Here is a 24,011-nt window from a genome sequence, read left to right on the forward strand (position 1 = left end):
CAGAGTGTTGCATAGGGAGGGGCCGCAGACAGCCAGAGAGCGCAGCAAAATCATCACCGTCTCCTTCACGCAACCAGTGCAGCAGAGGCCAACACCTCAGGTCCTGATAACTCAACGCATCCGAGATGGGATAAGACAGGGGCTGTCGTCTCTGTGATTTAGCAGTGATTATTTGGCAATATGTATGGCAAATGGCAATACTGCAGATTTTAAATTGCTTTCTGTGACAGCAAGAAGTCAGACAGACACAGTTATTAAGGGGCTCAAAAGGCTGCAAAAAAATAGCAAGTCCTCCTACAAAACAGTGATTTAAAAAAAAAAAAAAGTAATGAATGCAAAACTCAGCTTCCTCATATTAAACCTTAAATTAATTCAATCTCAGACTACAATCCTTCAAAATAGAAATGCGTCTGTAGAAATGAGTGATATTCAACTATAACTGCATTACTGTTTCAGTTTCTGACCGCTGAGTCTGAATTAATTCACCAATGATCGACAGCGGCTTCCACAAAAGATGGTAAGTGAGATGTCTGGAACAAACTAAGGAGGATATCATCGATAACAAAACGCTGAAGTTCATTTTTTACATTTTTTAATAACATATTGAAAGTGTTGCATCTTTAGCATTTACATGCTTTTTGCCATATAGTATCATATATGAAATGCATTTTGAACCGCAAAGACCTATTACAAAGAGCCACAATAATAAGGGTGCACCCACTTTGCCTGCATTATTTGATATATAAACCGCATGCAAAGACATTTCATGTAAGTCAGGATTATATGCACTGAAATGGAGCTGAGAAATACGGGCAAATAACACTGCAATTATGGTTTTGTATTTTTTCCATGATCGCTGTTTATTGAACTTGTTTAGCAGGATGGGCTGTTACACACTGCATCTTGGAAGTGGCTAAAAGAAAACCGATTATCCGTGTTACAGCTTGATGAATCCACTCGTTAAATAACAAGTGAGCTTTGTTGTGAAGGTTTCAGCACATTAAGATACATGACCGTGTGAAATCACCTCAACAAGCACTGCAATATATACTTTTGCAAGATATAATTAAAATCTACTGTATAAATACAAGTATAAAGGTATATCAGCTAATAATATTGGTTACCAGGGAATATACAGTCCATAAAAATCTGCATCGTTCACACATTTTTTTCATATTGGCTGGGCACCATCAATTACCTGGTACTAACATCATCAACAGTTACAACCCTGGACAAAACTCTACCAGCTAGTCTGAAAAGCAGACAAAGTGATTTAGTGACTTTGCGGATTGCTTTCCACAAACTCTCTGCAGCTGCTTGTAATGATGCACCTGCCGTCTGCCAGGAACACAATGATTTCAGCTCAGAAAGCAAACCACAAAAAAGAGTCCAAATACAAACAAATGTCATCGGTCCTCATGCTCTGGCGGTGAAAAGAGCCCTGCTGAGAGGAAGTAGGTGAAATCGCTTTAGCTTACAAGGACAACCTTCGCTGGCGGAGCTCAAAATTAGGAGGCAGGGGATTGATTACAGTGAATCAATAAGAATCTGCTCGCTCTCTGTTTGTTTTGATTCGCTCTGCTAACGAACAAAACGCTAGCCAGCTTCTCCGAGGCTCTTCGGCTCAGGGAGGAGGAAGAGGAGGGCAGAGGGAGGGGCTGCAGCAGTTTACTGCAGCACAACAAGAGCCACGCCTTAAATCACTGACACGCCCACAAAACATACAGCACCAGTGTGGGACGAAGTTCTTCTCATTATAGACACTTTTGAACAGCTTTAGTGCCCAAAGACACACACCCATCCAACTGTCTACGCATGAGTGAACAGACCATACTGTGCAAAAGTCAGAGACCAACCTTGATTTACAGTCACAATGGCCAGTACAAGTTGTTCTTAGAAGTTAGAAGGAAAATAAGTTCACAAAGGCAAAAGCTCAAAAACATGAAAAAAAGATAAGATAAAGAAAATGGAGCTCCTAACAAGTATAAGTATATGATACTAACAAGTATCAAAAATTATGTTTGTTTGCTTGAACTAAGTGACTGACCACCCCAGAGTCCAGACCTTAACATCACTGAATGTGTCTGGATTACTTCAGAAAAGGATCAACCAACTTCCAAGACTGAACTTTGGAGGTGTGTATGCAGATTTCTTTGAGAAACAAAGCCTCCTAAAAGAAAAGAAGCTGTAATAAAGGTAAAGATGGACACACCAAATAATGAAAAATGTGTTGATAGGCCTAGCTGTGGATGCTTCTGTGTCATTTGTCACATATGGTTTGTATTTATTTATTGAGTCTGAAAGATCTAATTAAACGAATGGTGGACTCCACCTTTTGTACTGTACTTTACATACATTTATGAATCAGAATGTAAATATGAACTATATTTCTGAGTAACACTATTTGCAATATAACAAGAACCCAAGGTTAATGTGACTAAAAATTACCTGTATTATTTTGACCAGTTGCATAAAGCACATTATAAAACGGACAGCTAAGGTCTTACAACCGGATTAGCTGAGCCTTGACTACAGTCATTGTAATACACTCAATATACGAAGGTCTGCTTGCATGGACCATTGAGCACAGTGATAGAACGGCATATTGCAGCCTTCTGCAATATCAGCAACGGAAAGGCCAACACTGCGCTGATTAACATGATATATTGTCATGCTAGGTAGTACTAAATACTGCAATATATACTCAAGGTACCAGAGTATGAGATGATATTTTCATTATTATAGAACCCCTGCTTAATTAAATGACCTCATGCATCACTCTATGCCAGGACAGCTTCATTAGTCTGTTCTACTTAACATCAAATAAAATCAAAAACGCATTACTTCACATTATATCCTGGATTAAATGTTGATTTCTATTAAATAAACTGCTGAAAAAATATTGTTTGAAAAACTGAAAAGCAAATATTACATCATGTCAATTTCAGGGTACATCAGCATAGGCTGGCATATATTAGCCAGCTTTAATATACCGTCCAGTCTTAAATATATTTGCGTACAGTTTACAGGGGTAGGAGTGTTTTTTTACACTAGTGTTTCTAAGTGATGTTGACTGTTGGCTGTAAATTTCCCAGCTAATGACAACAGCACTATATTCACCTGAGACATGGGGGTAAATGACATCTCTCGACATCTCTTCATGGATGGCAGCTCACCACCTGAAGCTCAATCCTAGCAAGACTGAGCCGATATTCATCCCTGCAACTACTGGCTTCCTGTAGCTGCACGCATCAGATTTAAAACCCTAATGCTGGCCTACAAAGCCAAAACCAGCCCCTACCGACTTGATGGCAATGGTGAAATCTCGAACTGTACCACGAGCCCTTTAAGCTTCGAGCTCAGCTCGGCTTGACCCGCCATCCTTCAAGGCGCGTGGAAGACGAGCGTCGAGAATGTTCTCTGTACTGCGCCCAGGTGGTGGAATGAACTCCCACTGGCTGTCCGAACAGCAGAGTCTCGTGCTGTCTTCAAACGTAGACTGAAGACCGTCTCTTTATACATCACTTAAATGAGCACTGAATTAAGTATCGATTGTAATGTATTGTGGTGCACTTACATATTATATTTTATTGTATTGCACTGAGTATTGTAGTGTATTGTATTGTACTGTATTATATTGTATTGCATTGCTCAGAGTTCTGTGTTCAACTCTTCCTTTTCTCTCTGTATCTATAGTGACTTTTGTTTCTAGCAGTATCTGAGCTCAGGACTGTCTTTGTCTCTAACCTATTGGTAACTAGCAAAGATACTTTCTCTAGTTAGACAAAGCACTTCCTGTAAGTCGCTCTGGATAAGAGCGTCTGCTAAATGCTCTAAATATAAAGGGGTAAGTGATCAGGGTGATCAGAATTAAGATTAAATTCAATGTTCAGTTCTGAGCAGCTGTGAAGACACTGCATAAATCATTATCACACAGATTTCTCTCTCATTGGTCAACACTACAGGTGTCCTGCAGTAATATTACATCCCCCTGCCTCCCAATGTTAAACTAATCCCATTCAAAGTGCACTTAAATCAAGAAAAGTCTGCTATAACAGAGTTTCTCTTCTAAGCAGTGAGAATAAAAGAGCAGCTTACATGTCCACACATCACTGATCAGCTGGTCAGGCTGCAGATGCCAGCATAAGGCGTCTGTCTTCACTTAAACAGAACACATTAGTCATTATCAAGGGAGTGGCCTCTGCTCCATATTACATCACTGACACCGACATACCAGACGGATGGAGCTGAGAGAAAGAGAGCAGGCGCCGCTTTTCAGAGCAGAAACTAATCCAGGAACAGCAACAGGGTGACACTTTGTTCACATGATAGTGGGGAAGATCATTAATTTAACTAGTAACCATTAATGAAAGCTCATTTCTAACTGAACTACTGATGGTGTTCAATAGGAATGGGCGTGGTTAATTACACACCGGTATCCAAACTCAATTTAGTCCTTGTCCATTTAAATCAACTAACAAGATAAACCCCCAGCCTAAAATCCAAATCACTAAACCACCCCAAAATCACAGAGAGACGTTATTAAAATCAACCTAAATACATGGATCTGATAAAATCAGTAAATCATCCTAAATTACAAAGATACGTTACTAAAATCAACCTTAACACAGACAAAATCAGCAAACCATCTAAAAGAAAGTCAAACCATCAGTAAATCGGTCTAAATCACAATGTTAAATCCTTAAATCAGCCTATAAGACAATGATAATTAACTAATTCAAGTTAAAACAAAGACTAAAAACTAAATCAGCCTAAAACAAAGATAAATCTTAAGTAATCAGGTACAAATGACTTAAATCTTCTGTTCACTGCATGCATATTAATGAATGTTAAACCTTAAATTTCTTCTTTTATTCATTACAATATCAAATAATTTCTCACTGGGATATTTAAGCACAATCTGCCTAAAAATGTGTACATTCAAATAGCAAATGTGGAAAAAAAATAAACAATTCACCTCCTGAGGGCTGAGGCTTTACATGCTTATGGCTGACAGGCTAAATCAGCCACATGCTGCACACACAGTCTGCAGTAGCTGCAACTGTAGCTGCAACTGTAAGCTCCATCACACCTGCTGACTAACGCTCACACCTGAGCTGAGGTGAAAGGTGCAGAGAGAATAAATAAATAAACGAACAAACAAACGTGCTCGTGACAAGTCTCTGCAGACATTCAAAGCCAAAGACACAAAGTTACAGGCACAGCGGGCCACGTGTGAAATAACTGGAGGCTACTGACGTTAGTGATACGGTTAGAAACGCGGCTCCACCTGATACTCTAATCGGTCACAGACAAACAGACGCTCAGTGCTCTTCCTCAACACGTTAACATACAAATCTGATCCCACACACAGAGGTCTCTGACCGACACTGTAAACAAGGTCATCTTCGGACCACACCATCCGCTCATTACACGTATTTAAATGAAAGTGAGGAGCTAAGTGTGGATCTATAGGAGCCGAGGAGGCCGAGGACGCGCACTGCAGAGTCCTGCTTTCAGACTTTAATGCTATTAAACACTCAGATCAGATCTGCACTACCTGCCAATGGCTAAGACTAAGGCTGCTTTCAGGAGACTTTTCCCTATCCATATACATAAACAAACAAACTCTGAAATTCATGTTGGGAGCGTTTTGTGAGTGATGATTCATGAAAGCTTCTAAGTGAAAACTGCCATTCTTCTTTACGGATTAAGAAGATTTACCTAAACCAGCTGCTATACATTTAGAAACAGTACAGTAGCAAGGATTAGTTCCAATGTCGAAGTGACTGACCAAAGATCTGCTCCACACTGCCTCTTACTGGCTGGCATGCGCACATCAAAGCAACAATTTTTTTTTTACACTAGAAATTATATTTAGGACATGCTGAGCTTTTAAAGTGTCATTCCGAAAAATGCGACACGGCCTTTCCTTGCAACCGGAATACAAAAATGTATAATTACCTTTTTTTTTTGAACTACAGCTTTTAGGGGCTCTGATACACTGGGCCAAATACCAAAACTGAAAAACAAAGCTTCTGAAAAATGAAAACATTCTTCATAAATCTTGTTTTCCAGCCACATGCAACTCCACCTGCTAGCTAAGCCCACAATCACACGATGCTACCAAGCTTGGTGGTGATGGCCGGAATAAGCTTTCTCTGAGACATCCGAAGCTCCACCACATCTTTTCAAACTGGCACCAACACAGCATCAAAGGAGCTCATCAACCTTGGAGGAGAATGCTAACTGCTAATTCTGTAGCATCAGCCAACAGATGCTTGTGCTGGTCAGCATCACACAGGGTGACAGGAGAAGAGTGAGAACTCTCTCCATAACCCAGAAAGAGACGATAAATGTGCTCTCTTGGACTCCTGGCCACGGATGGATGCAACATTCACAAAAAATAAACTTACTACACCTATTACAGTATGTCGGCTACAGCGTATGCTATGAAATACAGCATCATTAACAACAGGGCAGCTAGTTGTCCTAGGCAATAAACCCCAAGTCTACAGATGGTGTTGAGGTGCTCACTTTCCTTTCTGTTTGTTATTTTCCTGCATTCTGAATATTGAGCGGGACGTTTTGTTTTCAGGTGGTCTCAGACCTGCAGTGGAGAAGTGGGAAAAAAGCTCAAATTGTAAGTCTCTCTGGATAAGAGCGTCTGCCAAATGTCGTAAATGTAAAATGTAAATGAGAAGTTCTTGGCTATCAAGTCTCAAACCCATAAAACGGTGCCAGACGGCCAGCATTACTCCACTGTCGCCCAAACTGTTTCAACATGTCTGTGCAGACCAGCTCAAAACAAAGGAACAGAACAGTTCACTTAAAATCACCATTTCTCACCTTCATTACTGTTAAAATTATTCAAAAAGTCTTACATTATGAGACGTGTCAGCTTATTTAATGGTTTTATTTTCAGTCAAAACATCTGGCCATTTTTCCTCTTTTGGCACAAACCAAAAAGGTACCATTTTTGACCACCTTCAGTGGCCAGAATTTCAGTGCACCTTTACCAGTCACAGAATTTCGACACAATATGAGAAGCTTTCCTTTGCCTTTCATTTTTTTCCCCACAAGCATCCACTTTGATGCCAAATTTGATTCCCACTTTCAGTGCTTAGGATTGAAAAACACTGAACAAAAACTACTGCAAGTGAAAACATGAAGCTACTCCCAGAACTGCCGATGAGGGCCCCACTAACGGGTACAGGAGGTGCCACCAAGGGACGGGCACCACAGAGAGTGCCAGAGCAACACAACTGCTGCTGGCAACGGCTAAACAAACCACCTCCAGCATCACATAATTCAACACGAGACAGCTTACGAGGCAATGACGAAGCACAACTGCGAGGAACTGCGTGGAAAATAGTTCTCATGTAAACGTGTTGGTTTTTGTGACATCACAAAAACAGCCCGTTCAAAATGATCGCAGCATATTTCCACATGTGGACTGGGAAATGAATCGTATGTCTAGAAGCAATGTTGACATACTACGCTAAAAATGAAGGACAACAGTTTTCAGTGATACGGACCCTTCAAAGTCTTTTTAAAATCTAGTTTCTCTTTTTCTGATTAAGTATTTTAGAATCTTTCAAAGGCTCTACAAGGATAGACATTCTCCTAATGTCAGTTAATGTTTGGCCTTTTGGACTGAACGACTGATAAGAAAATCAGGAAATTGTTCAATTACTAATACTATCAATAATTCACTAGATGCCAATAAAGTAATTCGGGATCGGACCAGGTCTATAAACCGAGGACGAAGAAGACCTTTCCTGCATACACAACATGTTCAGCAATGCTTATGTCTCAACCCAAACACACACTCACTCACTGACTTTGCTGTCAGTCTGTAGGGCGAGGCCATGAGGCCGTGAGGCCTTGAATCCCTGCCCCTCCTGACTGCTCACGCTTATCACATGCACACAAAGCCTGATAAGTGCCAGTCTGCCTTCTGCCTCATTTCTGATAATTACGCACATCAAAAAGAAGCCCCCTTTCTCTTTTCAGCATCCTTTCTTATGTGGGGTAATTGCACGCTCCGGAAAGTTCCACACATTCATCCACAAGTTCCTCAGGACGACAATATTTATCACGTTGCGTAAGATCTTGGGCTATATTTAAGAAGGAAACAGCACAGCGGAGCGTTCAAGTCGAGGTCGTTTGACTCGTCTATAAGAGACTGGAGAGCGAACTAAGCTGTGGATGAATAATAGAAAAAGATGTTGCTTCTCCGCACAGCGCACAACAGCCCGATCTCAGGGCTAAAAGTGGATGCAATGTTTGGGGAGGGGATGTGAGAGCCTCTGTCAGGATCGGGAAGAGGTGCTAGTCACCAGCCAAGGACAAAAATGACATCATTAGCATAGCAGCCATCTGCCCCGCAGCTCAGCAGAGGAGCCAGCAGGAGCTCCGCAGGGCCGCACCCTGCGTCCTTCCCCAACAAAGCACTCCAACTCCTCTGGGACAGCCTGCCTGGGTGGCGGCTCATGACTGGCCGGACAGTCGGACCTCCATTGGGGCAGCAACCAGATCCGAATTGAACAGGCGTGATACGATTAAATATCATTGCATTTTTCAACAGTTTAAGATGCTATTTAAAATGAATACTGATGAAGTTTAGGAGAACATCTTACCATAGGAATGTCTAAGGGAATGATCCGTTTTCTTCTAAAACGTACACCAAATATGGTCTTCTACTGTATGTACATTTCAGAAATGCAGGTTTTGTCGATTTCTAAGTGAAATGAAGGGCAGAGAGCACACTTCTGCATCTTTTATTACAATATTTGCTGCGTTTTTAGCAAAATTATAAAACAAAACTAAAATAAAACATTCCTAATTTGACTGGCAATGTTCAAACTTTGCCAGTAAAGCTATTAATAAGTATTGGTGAGTATGCATATTAAAAACATATAATATCAAGGACAATGCACTTCTGCAGCACTCCAGAGCCTAGACTCTGAAACCTATATTTATTAGGGATGCGCAGCATGAAAATATCAGAATATAACGGCTTGAAAAAATATATATATAGGCACTGGACAGATGTTGCGATTTGACTGATACTCGAAGCCCATATTTGATGATCTATTTGCACTTTGGAAGAGCAGAATGTTTGGGCAACGCTGGGTTACTGCAATAAAATGTATGCATTTTATTAATTTTCAGTTTAACTGTATGGAAATTGTTGCATTTCTCAATAATGCTAATCCAGACAGGTGTCTACATTTTTTAACAGTTTGCAAAAGGATTTTTCAGCACTGGCATATATGTACTTGTAAAATATCACATCAAATATCCAGAGTTTCCATCCCACCCCTCAATATTTCACACATCTTACGCAGCACATTTAACATTTCAAATGTATTTCTGCCACTTTCAGTCCTGTTGCCTCTATATTGTTGTGAACGTCTTTGACATCTGGTTTAGACTGTGAGGATAACACCATCTAAATCTTGAATATGATGCAGATTTGCAACCCATGCTCCTCATTCCTTTTCATAGGTTTTTCCTCCAAAACCCTAAAAGCTTGCATAAGCATGAGCAGTATGGTGACTCAACACTATCCCTCAGTTGCCCTTAAGGTATTTTAAGGCCCCCATATTGTCAAACCTAATCTTCAGTCACAGTCTCTCTTTAGCACGTGAGACGGACAGGAGGGAAGAAAACTGAGGTAACTTCACCTACAAACTGTACCCCAGGTCATTCACCACTTGACCTCTAGCTAACCTTAGAGACAGCACACTGGACCACCACATGGGAATGAATCTGGACGCATAACTGGTACAGAAACCAACGTCTCCATGCGGCTTCTACCACAGCAAGGAAAGTTCCCTTTGATCTTATCGTACGTATATCTTCATTCTGCAATCTTTTCTGCATTTTGCTGGAGGCTGGAGCACATGTTTGCTTTTGAAGAGCGCACTCACTTCCACATTAGTTTACTGAAAAGGACAGACTCCTGTAGGCCTTTGGCGGACGGTAGGGACGATTATCATTTCGGAGATAAATACCCTGCATATTTAAAGGTAAATTCCACCAATGTTACAATGCTCTGCATAATGCAATCTTTAGGTTGTGCCAAAAGTCATTCAGAGTGGTCTGACGTGAAATGCTCGGTTCTAGAGACCCTTACCGAGGTAGACTTTTTCACAGTGGTGGTGACAGGAACCATACATGCACCTCTAAAAGCTCCTTCCCAAAACATTTTACATGAAATGGTTGATGCCCAAGACACTGTTTTGGTTTAAAACGTATGTTCATGGTAGACAAGTACATGCACATTGTTGAGGCTAAACAGTTGCCAAAGAAATCGTGTGTTTTTCCTAATTTTCCACTGTTTTACAATAACAAACGTTCCATATAAAACCCCAAACACATGTAGGTTCACTGGCGGTTTTGGATAGTAAATAAACCTTATCGCCCACCCCCAGCAAATGGTTCCAATCCAATGGAGAGTCTTTACATTTTGACACCACATAATCACGCTGAAGAGCTTCCACTTGATTTGCTGCGATGAATGTGTGTTCAGCACGTTGCTAATCAATGCTAAGACACACCTAAGTCCATGAGGCTGCCCTAGGCTTTGTCCAGATACTGATGAGGTTGAACGGCTATCCTAAGCCTTTCGCCAGGACACCACACCTTTGTATCAATGTCACTGACAATGATTTGCATGTATCCTTGCTGAAGAGCTCCACTGGTGCCCTAAAAGGTGGATTCTAATGAGGCCCAGCCTGGAATGATCAATTCTTTGTGTGACTCACACAAAAGGCCAAAGCGCACAAACGCCTGCCCAGCCCACGCTGTCCGATACAACGGTCAAACCGTGCAACCCACCCTTCACAGCAGCCCTTTGTGTGGACTTCTGCAGACCTTCCAGAATCTGGAGATGGAGGTAGAAGCATCCACCAGTGTAAATGCCACTGCCTCTTTCTGGTGTATGGACAACAACCTGCTGACTTAATGGCCATTCTAACATAACACCACTCACTACTGCACCCTCAACTGGGTGACAGGTCAGCAGAGAGTCTGCCCTGCGGGTGAATTCGTCTGTTTTAATAATATTCACGAAGCCATCACAACCCACTTGCTGCATCTTTTACACTGCACTAGCTTACTGCATACTAATCGACTCCATTCACAAAACAGCAACTTTTCATTATGAATTGCGTTATTGGGGGGAAATAAACTTAATTTAATCCTGTTGCCGCTTTCATGTTTTCTTTTTGTTGCCTTGATTTGGAAAAAAGTGAGTAACTCGTTCACGAACAGTCGAATAATCGCGGTTAGCTTTGCTAGTTAGCCTGCCAGGAGAATGGCAGTTATTAGCAAAGCTAGCCGGTGTGGCTAATAACGGAGGGATGGATGAATGGAAGGATGGATGGATGGATGGATGGATGGATGGGGGGTGATGCTGGGGAACAATGAAACACAAAAAAATGAAGATAAACGAGCGTAAAAATCACCTTCGTCTCCCGAACATCCTGCTTTGTCCCTTCGGGGTACCACTGCACCCGTACGAAGCCCCTCCCGAGAGGCCATGACCGGGAGTCCGCCGCACCGCTCTCCGTGTCTGAATTCCCGGGGACGCAGCCTCCTCCTCCCCCGCCGCCACCTCCACCGCCGCCGCTTCCTCCACCACCACCACCACCTCCGCCGCCGCCGCCACCGCCACCGCCGCCACCGCCTCCTCCTCCTCCTCCTCCTCTCCCACCGCCATCCTCCACATCCGAGTCGGACTCCTCGAAATCCTCCTCGCCGTGAATCATTCGCACCAGGCCGAACCGCAGGGAGCCGCGGTGGCGACCCGAGACCAGGTCGTGCGAGAAGAGGAGCCGCTGGGCGCCGCCTGAACACGGCGAGAGAGCCGCCGAAGGAGGCTCGGAGCCCGGGCTGGCGGCCGGGGAAAGAGCCGGAGACACCGGAGGAGGAACTGCCGTCGTTGCTGCTGGATCCGCCATCGCTGCCGTTAGTGAGACGGACGGCGGAGCGACGAAACGAAAAAGCGAAGCTGCGAGCAGCACGTGGTTTAACGTGGCCACGCAAAAAAGCGCTGCACGTCGATAATGTGAAACGAGTGAGACTGAGAAAGAATTCAGCAGCGTCTAATTCACGCCTGTGATGCTAATCACGGGATCTTATTTTAATAATAACCACCAATACTAGCTAATAATAGTTGATATTATTAATATTGTTCTTTTTGAAACGGGCAGTGATCTTAACCATGCCATTTTTAAATGCTATAAATAAAATATATTCTGCAACAGTTTGGACCATCTAATAATAATCATAATAATAATCCACCCGTTGTTATATAAGTATAAAATACCTGTATTTTATTCCCTATATAGGCCTAAAAGTAGTACTTTTACTAGTAGTTTTAGTGCATAAAATTAAAAGCAGACAGAAATACATTGTACTACAACTGGCACAACCATATTTGAATGATAACTAATAATGATAACAGTAGGTTAGTTTGTGTTATATACTTTATCTATAAGAGCTTCATATACAAAGGTAGCTCAATATGAAAAGCAATACAAGTAAAGTGCTTGAAAGATTGATCGGTAAAAGAAATGAAATAGATCATTAAATGGAAGTGCAAAGTATATAAAAGTCGAAACAAAATGAAATGGCATAAGTGTGATTTAAAATGAGCTTATTAATAAGACTGCAATAAGAACAAACTGCTTTCCAAAAATGTGTGGGAATAAAATAAGCATGAGGTTTGGATAAGAGAGGAAACCTAGTCCGCAGGATGAACATCCTCAGCTGTCACTGGTGCTCTCTGAATGGTAGAGTGACTGAATTGTGGCCTGCTGCTCCACCCAAAGGCATGAAGGCATTACTGCGGTCAGATCAGGGTGACCTCATCCCACCGCATGGTGTCAGTGTGAGAATGCAGATTGTTGGCAGGCAACAGCCTCATCGCCTCCATCCTGGCATGCTGCTCAAAGTGCGGTAGGGATGGGCCGTACCACTTGTTTTCTATCCAGTACTAATACAGAGGCTGATATCCCAATAACGATATTGATACTTTTAAAAGTCTTATACTGCGAAAACCAGTGAACCTACAAGAATCTTCTGAGTTTTTATATTTGATGTTCATAATGGGCCCCTGTGATGGACTGTTGGCCTGTCCAGGGTGTTTCTTGCCTTCCACCCAATGACCGCTGGGGTCATGGTGGAGGCGAACACGCTGGGTGTTGTGAAAGAAAACACTTTTCCAGATTTATCGCTATTTTACCATCATCAACATTACATATAAAACTCAGAAGCCGTGTAGGTTCACTGGTGGTTTTGGATAGTAAATAAAATGCTTATATTTGTGCCGTTGTCACAGCGATCCCTGGTTCCTACAATGAAGCATTTCACACCAAACCTCTCTGAATGACCATTCATATGCAGAAATTTTAATCATCAGTTGTATCAAATGTGCTACAGCAGGAAAATAGTGGTGTTGCACAACAGTGTTGCAGTGTTTACACATCAACAAGAGTGGCCCGGCACACCAAATTATCCATCCTGACTGAGAACTGACCACTGATGAAGGGCTAGAGCAGGGGTGTCCAGTCTTATGCACAAAGGGCCAATGTGGCTGCAGGTTTTCACTCCATTAAAGCAGGAGGTCACCTGATGAAATGTTGAATCAGTTAGTCTAGTCTTCCCACAAGTGGAGTCAAGTGTGCTCCAGCTTGTTTGGAGTGAAAACCTGTAGCCACACCAGCCCTTTGCGAATTAGATTGGACACCCCTGGACTAGAGGATAGCAAACACACACTGCTTACCTATAAAGGGATTATAGCAAGATCGGGCTACAAGGGAGGGGTTTCTGATAAAGTTTCCAGGAGTTCCAGGAGGTCTTTGACCACACCCACTCACAACACTGGAGAACCTGGGTGTGCAGTTACAAGGCGAGAAATCAGACACCATTTACCTGCCTACAGTCAAAATTGATCAATATTTTATTGGTTTATCAGAGACATGCTTTGTAAACACAGCAAACAGGAGATGCAGACAGAGAAAAAGAAACTGAATTGGCAGTTTGTCACAAATTAGAGGAAAAGTAGGTGGATACATCTTTTTGAATGGTTAAAATATGCAATACATTGTTGTTGATGAAGTTGTGATAGCAGACTTTTACTTGATGTACACATTCACTTTCAGAGATTTATCAAAGCAAGGTGAGTCATAAGACCCCAATAAGGTACATGTGAGGACTTACAACGCTGATCACATTTTCCATATGAACACAACACTGGACTCGTTTTTACCTCTCCTGTTTCCTCGTTGGACATAATTTCAGTGCAGCACCTTTCTCACAACATTAACGGCAATCATTTATATTATTTTCTTAAACTCGTCGTATAAAACCAGCACTAGGGCACCACCCACGCCCCTCAGAATGTTCGACCAGGTCCCCTTAAAGAAGGCCTGCATACCTTCATCACGAGCAATCCTCCTCCAGCAGTCCATTGTGCCAGTGTAGATGACGTCCACTGCAATTCCAGAAACAGGTTATGTTTTTCAGTTATAGAGAAAACCGTCAATCTGACTCAGTTTACAGTTGATCTGTTGCTGCAGTTTAACAGCTACAGAGCCCCACTGGTCACATCTTTCCTAAAAATAATAACAATAATGCAAAGCCAACTTGCTAAGGCATGAGAATAGGATCCTAATGAGTTGCCATGACTTGTTAAGGTATGGAAACAAGATAATTAAGTTGAGATAGTTAAATCATGGCCTCAACCTAGCAATGCATGGGAACATGATAAGTAAATAATGACCACAACTTAGTAAAGCACTGGAACAAAGTCATTAAGACCTGGCTATGATTTGGTAAGGCATGGGAATGTCAGAATCCAGAGCAGTCCAAACTCCACCCTGGGTCTCCAACGAAGTATTATGTTACAACTAATTAACTTTTTAATTAATATTCTAATATTAATTTAATCTGTTTTCTAATATATAAAGGGGAATTAAAATCAAAGGATTCTTGCAAAATGCAAAAAAGAGAATACAGTCAAAAAGATTAAGAAGCATTCTCGCAGAAGGTTAAAGAAAAATGAAAAACCAAACTTCAGCCGATGGTTCTGTCGAGGAAGGAGAAGGCCCATCCATCCATCCATCCATTTTCTAAGCCGCTTCTCCATCAGGGTCGCGGGGGGGTGCTGGAGCCTATCCTAGCAGTCTTTGGGCGGAAGGCAGGATACACCCTGGACAGGTCGCCAGTCCATCTCACACCTAGGGGCAACGTAGCACGTCCAATTGGCCTGACTGCATGTCTTTGGACTGTGGGAGGAAACCAGAGAACCCGGAGGAAACCCACGCAGACACGGGGAGAACATGCAAACTCCACACAGAGAGGACCCAGGTCACCCGGCAGGGGAATCCAACCCAGGCCCTCCTCGCCACCGCGCCGCCCCCGGAAGGAGAAGGCCCTCTTCATTTATTACGTTTCAGGTGACAAGTCGGCTTCCGGATTGCCAAAATGCAAAGATTCAACACATTACATCAGTTTTTATAATGTTTTTCGAATATGGTCAGTGCTCCTCCCCGGGGTACTGTCTTCACTCCTCCTCTCCGACCATCCTGGGGTTTCCATTGGCTATCATTATATTTGCTATGTTAAATTTACTTTTTGACACCTCTATGTTTTCTCTGACGAGGACCATTTTTACGACTTCTCCATAATGGCTCTCTCAACTCCGAGCTGGGCATCTTCTTCATTCTTTAAGAGTTACGACCCATTCCTGTTCGCTGCTTATCTCTTTCCTCACTAAAAGCTAGCTTGCTTTTAATAAAAAGGCAGTATTTCTTGTCAGCTTATCTCTCATCTCTCAAGGCTTTCTAATGCTGCAAGAATGCCTGGTACAGACATCCTCTCGCCTAGAAGCATTAGGCCTAGCTTTTAGGTAACTTAGTAAGGAATGAGAACAAAGTAATTCAAACTTGGCCATGGTTTGGTAAGGCATGGGAACGAGATAATCAAGCTGTGGTAGTCAAGTCATGGCCATAACTTAGTAATGCCAGGGAATAATTCAATCGTGACCACATCTTAGTAAGGCATGGGAACAAGATAATTAAGTTGTGACCACAACTTAGTAATGCATGGGGAAAATATGATTAAATCATGACCACGACTTAACAAGGCATGGGAATAAGATAAATAAGCTGTGACATATTAGTATGTAGTGGGAACAAGATACTGTAAACAGTTGCCTAGACTTAATAAGGCATTTGAACAAGATAATTTAGTTGTGACCACAACTTAGTATGGCATGTAAATTCGTAAAAGTGTGGGGTTGAGATAATAATTATTTATCTTTTTCGCAGGCCTTACATGTCATGGCCACACATTAGGATCCCATTCTCACACCTAAGTAAGTTATGACCAGGCATTCGTTTATTGAGAAGGGGTGTCACCAACAGCAGCCTGTAAACTGTGATGATTTTGCTGCACTCTTTTACCTCCTTTCAGTCCAGACTGCATCATCATACGGCGGCGGACCGTGTCAAAGGGGTAGGATACGATTCCGGCCACTGTGGTCACACTCTGAGCGATCATCCAGCTGACCATAAAGTGGATATTGTCTGGATCTGGCAACATACCTACAAACAGAAGAGGGTGTTTAGCACATCAGTGTTTCTCAGTCCAGGCCCTGACCTGCACATTTTAGTGTTTTCCCCACCCACTTCAACTCAGGATGTTTGTTAAAGGAATAATCTAGTGTTTTTCCAGTCAGCAGATTGTCTGTCTGCTGCAGAAGCATGGAATATCTGCTTTTCCGTCCATCTGCTGAAGGGGTGCCCAAACATTCTGTTTTAGGGGAACAAAGTGTCAAAAAACAAAACATCTAGATGGCTAGCCTTATTTTTTCATACACTCTTGTCAAATCTTACATATATCTCTGGGCCAAACAAACGTCCCCACAGGCCAACTTTAGTTCATGGGCCACATTTTAGGTATCCCTGGTATACCGTCAAAATGTAAATACCCATCCATCCATCCATCCATCCATCCATCCATCCCCGTCAGGGTCGCGGGAGGGTGCTGGAGCCTATCCCAGCAGTCTTCGGGCGGAAGGCAGGATACACCCTGGACAGGTCGCCAGTCCATCGCAGACAGTCACTCACACCTTTAGCATATCCAATTGGCTCGACTGCATGTCTTTGGACTGTGGAAGGAAACCGGAGAACCCAGAGGAAACCCACGCAGACACGGGGAGAACATGCAAAGTCCACACAGAGAGGACCCTGGTCACCAGGCTGGGGAATTGAACCCAGGCCCTCTTTGCTGTGAGGCAACAGCGCTACCCACCATGCCACAGTGCCATCATGTAAATACCCCATTAAGGAAAGCAAAGCTAACCAGAACTGTGTTTTTTACTGCGTAGCTTCAGTTCAGAACTTGGATAAATCATAAAATCTCAGAAGAACATGTTTGGTAAGATATTCTCTCAGTCTGTCTCATCCCAACACCTGTACTGTTAGTGCTTTCAAATCCCCACTATAGACACATATTTCAATCGGAATTCAGCAAATAGTTACTGGATTCTGTTAGAAGTGAGCTTTGACTCAAACGGTTTTCAGTTGCATTATAAACACAGGGACAACATAAAAATGTTGATGAAACTGACAGTACAAGATGTCTGCAACAGGTACAGATTAGGTTGAAAAAGTGCTGGAATATTCTTTTAAAGATGATTTGGAGACCTCTCTGACGGAAATGTGTAATTGCATGCATTTTGTGGCAGAACATTTGTAAAGTGGGTTGTGCTTCAGACCCTTTCCCTGAGCAGATGAATCTGCTGATTGAAAGAGAACTCGGAATGCGTCTTCTGAGCATGTGAGTGAATTATCTAGTATTGTTATAATATCTTCATCAGCATCGTTTTGATTTTGTGATCACTGGAGACCTAAACATCGAGCCGGATCTTCTTTGAGAGCTTGTGCGCACAACGTTAATACAGAAATTCCTGACCCAACACCTCTGACTTGGCTTTTTTCAGGCTTTACATGACAACTCGCAGCAGTGCTTGCTTTTTTTACTGACTCAGTAATGATACTTCTTTCAGTTTCAACAAAATTAACATTGTGCAGCTTTAATAAGCTGATTAGGTGAATTACCGGGGACAACACCAAAACACACAGCACAGTGGTTCTCCAGGACCATGAGTGGTGACCAGTGACATACACCTGACAATACAAAGCCAAGTCTCCATCCTGTGCTCTACACTCACTCTTGACGGTATCGTAGATGCCGAAGTAGGCGGCTCTGTAGATGATGATGCCCTGTACAGATGCGTTGAAGCCCTTGTACAGCCCCCTCGGGCCGTCAGCCTTGAAAATCTTGGCAAAGCAGTTGCCCAGCCCAGTGAACTCTCTCTCCGCCCTCACTTTGCCGATGTCCGCTGCCAGACGAGTTCGGGCAAAGTCCAGAGGGTAAACAAAGCACATGGAAGTGGCCCCTGCGGCGCCTCCTGAGGCCAGGTTACCCGCAAAGTACCTCCAGAACTGGGTCCGTTGGTCCACGCCATCCAGGAAGAACCTCTTGTATTTGTCCTTAAAGGTGAAGTTGAGGGCCTGTGTGGGAAGGTATCTGATGACGTTGGCCAGGTTGCCTCTCCAGTAGGCGAGGAAGCCTTGCTCTTTGGGAATACGAACGATGCAGTCAACGATGCCCTTGTACTGCTTGTCCACTGTGATGAGTTTACTGGCATGTTGCACCTATGAAGAGATTTGAGATACTAAAAGTGGAATTCTTTTTCCCAATTTCCACATAATTCAGTGGAGATGTAAACAGAATCATTCAGAATGGTTTGGTGTGAAATGGTTGATTGTAGACACTCTTTCCTTTACAGTGGTGGTGATAGAAACATGACTACAACACAAATATAACCATTTTATTTACTATTCAAAACAACCAGTGAACCAGCATGTGTATTCTGAGTGTTTATATATAATGTTGATGATGGTAAAATTTGGAAAAAATCATTTTTGTCTACACTTATGGATAACTGACAACCTTTGGCCTAGGCTATATAAACTAATTTCAAGTGAATTATACTTATTATACAGATTTTTCTCAATTTTATGCTTGAAAATGCTCTGAGAAAATCACTGAGTCAGGATTGTTTACAGTGGTGGTGACGGGAACCAGACGTCTATAGAGTTTAATGCCTCTAAAAGTTCCCCCATGGAAAGTTATTACATGGAATAGTTATGCCTGATGTCTGAGACATTACATCAGAAGATACATGTAGGTTCACTGGTGTTAATTAAACAGGCTATATATCAGCAAAGAAACATTAGACCACCACTGTAAAGACATCTGAGTCAGTAAGTTACTCTACAGTGAACCATTTTACATCAGACCCTTCTGAATGACTTTATTTACACGTTTTGAAAAACTGTTTTTTAATTTCCTTCTATTTGGTAAATCTTTGGTGAAAATTGCAGGAGCTGCCAAAAACCTTTCCATTAAAGTGTCACACTCCTTTATAATTCATTATAATTCTGTTTTCTTTAGGGAAAATGATGTAACACCTGTAATGTACTCCATAAGTAGTGGAGGTGCAAACAAAGGAGTCCATGACGTATGTGAGTGTGCCCATCCCATGCTGCCATAGCAACCTGAGCTACTCCCGTGACAGAAGCCTGATCTGTAGCTTGCACTAAAGTTATTAGGTGAGACAAACACCTGAGAGTCACCTGAGCAGCTCACCTGCAGGGATGAGCGGTGTCTAATTCATTAGGCCTGATGGTGCACAGTAAACCAATGAACAGTCTCGGCTTAAATGAAGTGCAGCAGGTTAGCTCAGATATACTCATTTAGGCGGTATTCTACTTTTGTTTGAGGAGCCAATAGTCTAGACTGAAAATGGGCAATGTTGGAGAACTGAAGCTAATTAAGGGCCTAATCTTGCAGTATATTTTCAAATTATAATGAAATCAAATCTAGTGGGTTCCACCACTGGGCCACATCCACTAAAATCTTCCTGAGTTTTTTCTTAAATGTGTTCTTGAGAAAGGTCTCTGCGTCAGATTCATGGTGTTTTTAAAGAACTGTTCACACCTTTGTGCTCTTGAGTGTGTGTAGATTCTGTTCTTACCTAAGAACAGATCCCACATAGGAAAACACTGGTGAACATCACCATTGTGAAAACTGTAAGTTTTCATATATATATATATATTATATATTATATATGTGTGTGTGTGTGTGTGTGTGTGTGTGTGTCAACTTATAGTATGCCCTTATAACATTTCCACCCTCTCTTTATCCCTTAGAATTACACAGGCATGTTACTGTGCCTTTAAAACTGATATGTAAACAAGCTCTGTTCTGATTGGCTGCCCTGTATTGTGTCTCATTTAAAAGGCAGTTCTGGTGGAAACACTCCTTATAACTTCAGAGTGAGTGGGCGGGGCTAAACTGCTGTAGGCTATATAGTTGGACCTTTGTAAATGTGTGACATCACAAAAATTGAACTCAAAACAGGCTTGCTTAGGGTCCACACATGGACTGGTGACTGAATGGGATGTTTATGGACCTTTAAGTCAGCATCCAAGGAGCAAAATTATTTGAAAGAAACCCGAGATAATTCCGAGAAATGGGCTTATGTGATACAGGCTTGACATAATATAGAGTAATTAGTCTCATGAGGGAGTGCATTAGATTTGTTGCCTAGATTCAATTCGGTATGTTTTTAGTACTTCTGTGCTGTGTACCAACAATCAAAGAACAAGAATGATGGCTTTTCCTGACTTTACTAGGTCGAAGAACACTCTGCAGGTTTCTACTCACATGGTCATGCAATAAATCTGCTTACTCAGTGTTTACATGTGTATATAACCACCTCTGTGGTCAGCAAACCTTTATTTTGGTGTCCATTTGCAACTTGTAGTCCCTGCTTTACCCTTGCCTTTGCCCTCTTACTTAAAATTTCTTTCAGACCCTTAAAGGGGAATTCCACCACCTTTTCAAATTTTCTATATGATTTAACCAAGGCAAACCTCATTTACAGTAAAACTTACACTAAAAATCATTTAGTGGAGTTCGATGTGAAAAAGTTCATTGTAGGAAAACTTACCAATGTAATTTGCTACATAATTAAAACTTTACAGTGGTGATAATAGAGGAATAAAGATTCACCATGGTGACAACATGAATAGCCATTTTATTCACTAACCAAAACCACCAGTGAACCTGAGATATTGTATGTAATGTTGATGATGGTAAAGCTGTGGCAAATCTTTAATTACTATTTTGCCTCACATTGCTCTGCTTGCATCTCTCCGCAATTAATAAATATTAAAACATATCTTTTAAGCCAAGGTTTGGTCTCAAAACTATAACTCGGGCATCAGGCAGTGTATTCTTAATTACGTCATATAATACAAGCTTTAAAAGACATTAAACTCTTTAGGCTGGCGACCTGTCCAGGGTGTATCCTGCCTTCTGCCCGATGACCGCTGGGATAGGCTCCAGTATCCTCATCTGTTTGTTCCTCAGGGATGCTTTCTCTCAATGTTACTGAAGGAGCCTCCAATGGAAGCTTCACTGAGACCCTAAAAGACTTCTGTCTTTAATGTTTAACTCCAGTAGGTCTAACTATATTCCTCTAAACTCCTCGTTATTGACATATGTAAGATGTTTCAGATTTATCGTTCGATCAACACATAGGCAGCATCACTAGGACAGCTTTTCTGCATCTTCGTAACATCGCCAAGATAAGAAATGCCCTGTCCCTGCATGATGCAGAAACACTAGTACATGCCTTTATTACTTCTAGGCTAGACTACTGTAATGCACTACTGTCAGGATGCACGAGCAGGAATTTTAACAAACTCCAACTAGTCCAAAACGCCACAGCCAGGGTCCTCACTAAAACTAGTAAATTTGAGCATATCAGTCCAGTGCTTTCATCACTTCATTGGCTGCCTGTTAAATTCCGTATTGATTATAAAATTCTTTTATTGATGTATAAAGCCCTATATGGGCTCGCTCCTGAGTACCTGCAAGACCTCATTTCCTATTATGAGCCATCACAACCACTCAGATCACAGAGTACTGGCCTATTAATAGTTCCCAGAATTCATAAGGCTGCAGCTGGGGAAGAGCTTTTTCTTATAAAGCCCCCAAACTCTGGAATGATCTTCCAGAAACTGTTCGGGACTCAGACACAGTCTCAATCTTTAAGACTAGGCTGAAAACTCAGTTGTTCAGTTTAGCTTTTGGTAGCTAATGTTCCCCCTTAGATAAAGGCAGCAGATCCAGGGGTCCATGGACACAGGGAATTACAGTAAACTGAGACGCTGGTGCTGTCGTCCCGCTGCTCGCAGGAGGTTACTCAGGTTTGTGGACGGTGGAGAGGAGGGAGGGATGCCGAACTGTTTCAGAGTGCTGCCGTGTCTGTGTGTCCTTCTGGTTCTCTCCTTTTAGCTAAGCTGTCGTAGTCAGATCTGCTGGAGTTGTTAGCCACACTCTGTAAATGTTTACATCTACTGTTTTACGTACAAACTAAAACTAATTCCCTCTCCCTGCTTTTTTTTCCGAGCATACAATCACCCACATGTCCAGCCGGACACTGAAGGACGACCGACTGCCGAGCCCTCCTGCTACCCACTTCAGACCAGCTGCCCACGCCCCAGCCACCACCACCTGCCTTGGACGAGCTGCCCACCCTACACTGATGTTCTCATAGACTCCTAGTTATTCCTAATACCAATACTACTGCTATTAATATTAGTAATATAATCACTTGTAGGTAGTTTGACCAGAGGAGGATGGGTCCCCCCTGGTGAGCCTTGGTTCCTCCCAAGGTTTCTTCCTCAGCTCTGAGGGAGTTTTTCCTGGCCACTGTTGCCCCTGGCTTGCTCGCTGGGGGGTTTTTACATTTTTACACTCCTGTTAAAACTCTGTCTTTTCTGAAATTCTGTGAAGCTGCTTTGTGACAACATCCGTTGTAAAAAGCGCTATACAAATAAATTTGATTTGGGCTTGTTTTTCATCCTCTTCCACTTTATCTGTGCACAGTGATGTTCACTGATCAGGTACACAGCTATTTCATATACAGACCACAGTCATCAATACTTCATTATTATGTTCTATAACCGCTGTAATGATCTGCTCTTGGCTGAAAGCGGGTGTGTGAGTATGATGTGAGTATGGAACATTTTGACTGTTTAGTCTTACCTGAAGCAGAAGTTTCACTCTCTCGATAGGAGCCACGGCCGTTTCAGACACTGCAGCTGCGACACAGACAGCCAGGAAATCCCTGGCAAAAGAAACGACGGAGTCGCTCATGGTTTTACTCCCAAAACTTACTGCAGCATCTTTACACCCCGCGGGATCCTTTTCCACCGCTATTCCGAAAGGCCCCGCCTTCCCGCGCTGTGATTGGCTACTTCACAAGAAGCGCGCTGGCTGTGGAGCCGTCACGTCACCATAGCAACCACATATCTAGTGTAACTACAGAAACGAGCGAGTTTTATCCCGATTAAACACTTCGTTTACACTCTACTTCACTTTAATACTGACCGTCCTGGGTTTGGCCTTCATGGATCATGGGTGAAGTCAGAGACGTTATAAATAAGGAGGCCGGTCCCTGCTGAACATATGAATGGGAGCATAGAACGTGAAGAGAGAACAGTCAGCTCTCTGTAACGTCTTCAGGGTTTCTCAGACGCTAGAGGGCGCCCCCGAGCGAGTGCAGAATGAAAGGGTTAAGATGGAGCATTTGAGTAAAATGATAGTTTATAAACGCTAAACATGTTATATAAAAGAATACACTCATTTTCTGAACACGGAAAAGCATAAAACACCAGTGTAATGTATTTGAATGCTTTTGAACTTGAGTTATAGGAGTTTAAAACAGCACCTCACGTGCGTTCATAAGGTCAGGCGATTAACTCACCGACCACTTAGCACTAGTACTAGTAGCAATGCTAACGCTGCTAGATTTATTACAGCTGTATGACCAGCTTTATTTGTGATAT

The 24,011-nt window shown here is 42.4% G+C and overlaps 2 protein-coding genes across 3 annotated transcripts in view; both read right to left on the bottom strand.

Annotated features, from left to right (window-relative positions):
* Window positions 1-12,118, bottom strand: part of ube2o (ubiquitin-conjugating enzyme E2O) — a 61,288-nt gene extending 49,170 nt beyond the window's left edge. The window contains exon 1 of one of the 2 annotated variants that reach the window (XM_017693025.2): window positions 11,478-12,118. In XM_017693025.2, the coding sequence (XP_017548514.2) occupies window positions 11,478-11,972 (495 nt within the window). In that variant the 5' untranslated portion in view covers window positions 11,973-12,118. The remainder of the gene's footprint in view (window positions 1-11,477) is intronic. The other variant, XM_017693024.2, reaches the window with a different exon arrangement.
* Window positions 12,119-13,876: 1,758 nt separating this feature from the next.
* On the bottom strand, window positions 13,877-23,326 carry LOC108424711 (ADP/ATP translocase 2-like). Its single transcript, XM_017692897.2, has 4 exons — window positions 23,209-23,326; window positions 18,254-18,740; window positions 16,482-16,622; window positions 13,877-14,509 (listed from the first exon to the last, which is right to left on the bottom strand). The coding sequence occupies exons 1-4, from the start codon at window positions 23,317-23,319 to the stop codon at window positions 14,352-14,354; spliced, it is 897 nt and encodes a 298-aa protein (XP_017548386.1). The 5' UTR covers window positions 23,320-23,326; the 3' UTR covers window positions 13,877-14,351.
* Window positions 23,327-24,011: the final 685 nt, after the last annotated feature.

This window comes from Pygocentrus nattereri, chromosome 30, assembly GCF_015220715.1.
Source record: "Pygocentrus nattereri isolate fPygNat1 chromosome 30, fPygNat1.pri, whole genome shotgun sequence".
NCBI lineage: Eukaryota > Metazoa > Chordata > Actinopteri > Characiformes > Serrasalmidae > Pygocentrus > Pygocentrus nattereri.

Coding starts and splice junctions, on each gene's coding strand:
- LOC108424711 (XM_017692897.2), bottom strand. CDS start 23,319: ATGAGCGACTCCGTCGTTTCTTTTGCCAGGGATTTCCTGGCTGTCTGT. Junction 16,623..18,253: donor CATCTACGATACCGTCAAGA/GTGAGTGTAGAG, acceptor TTCTGTTTGTAG/GTATGTTGCCAGATCCAGAC. Junction 14,510..16,481: donor GCAGTCTGGACTGAAAGGAG/GTAAAAGAGTGC, acceptor CTGGAATTGCAG/TGGACGTCATCTACACTGGC.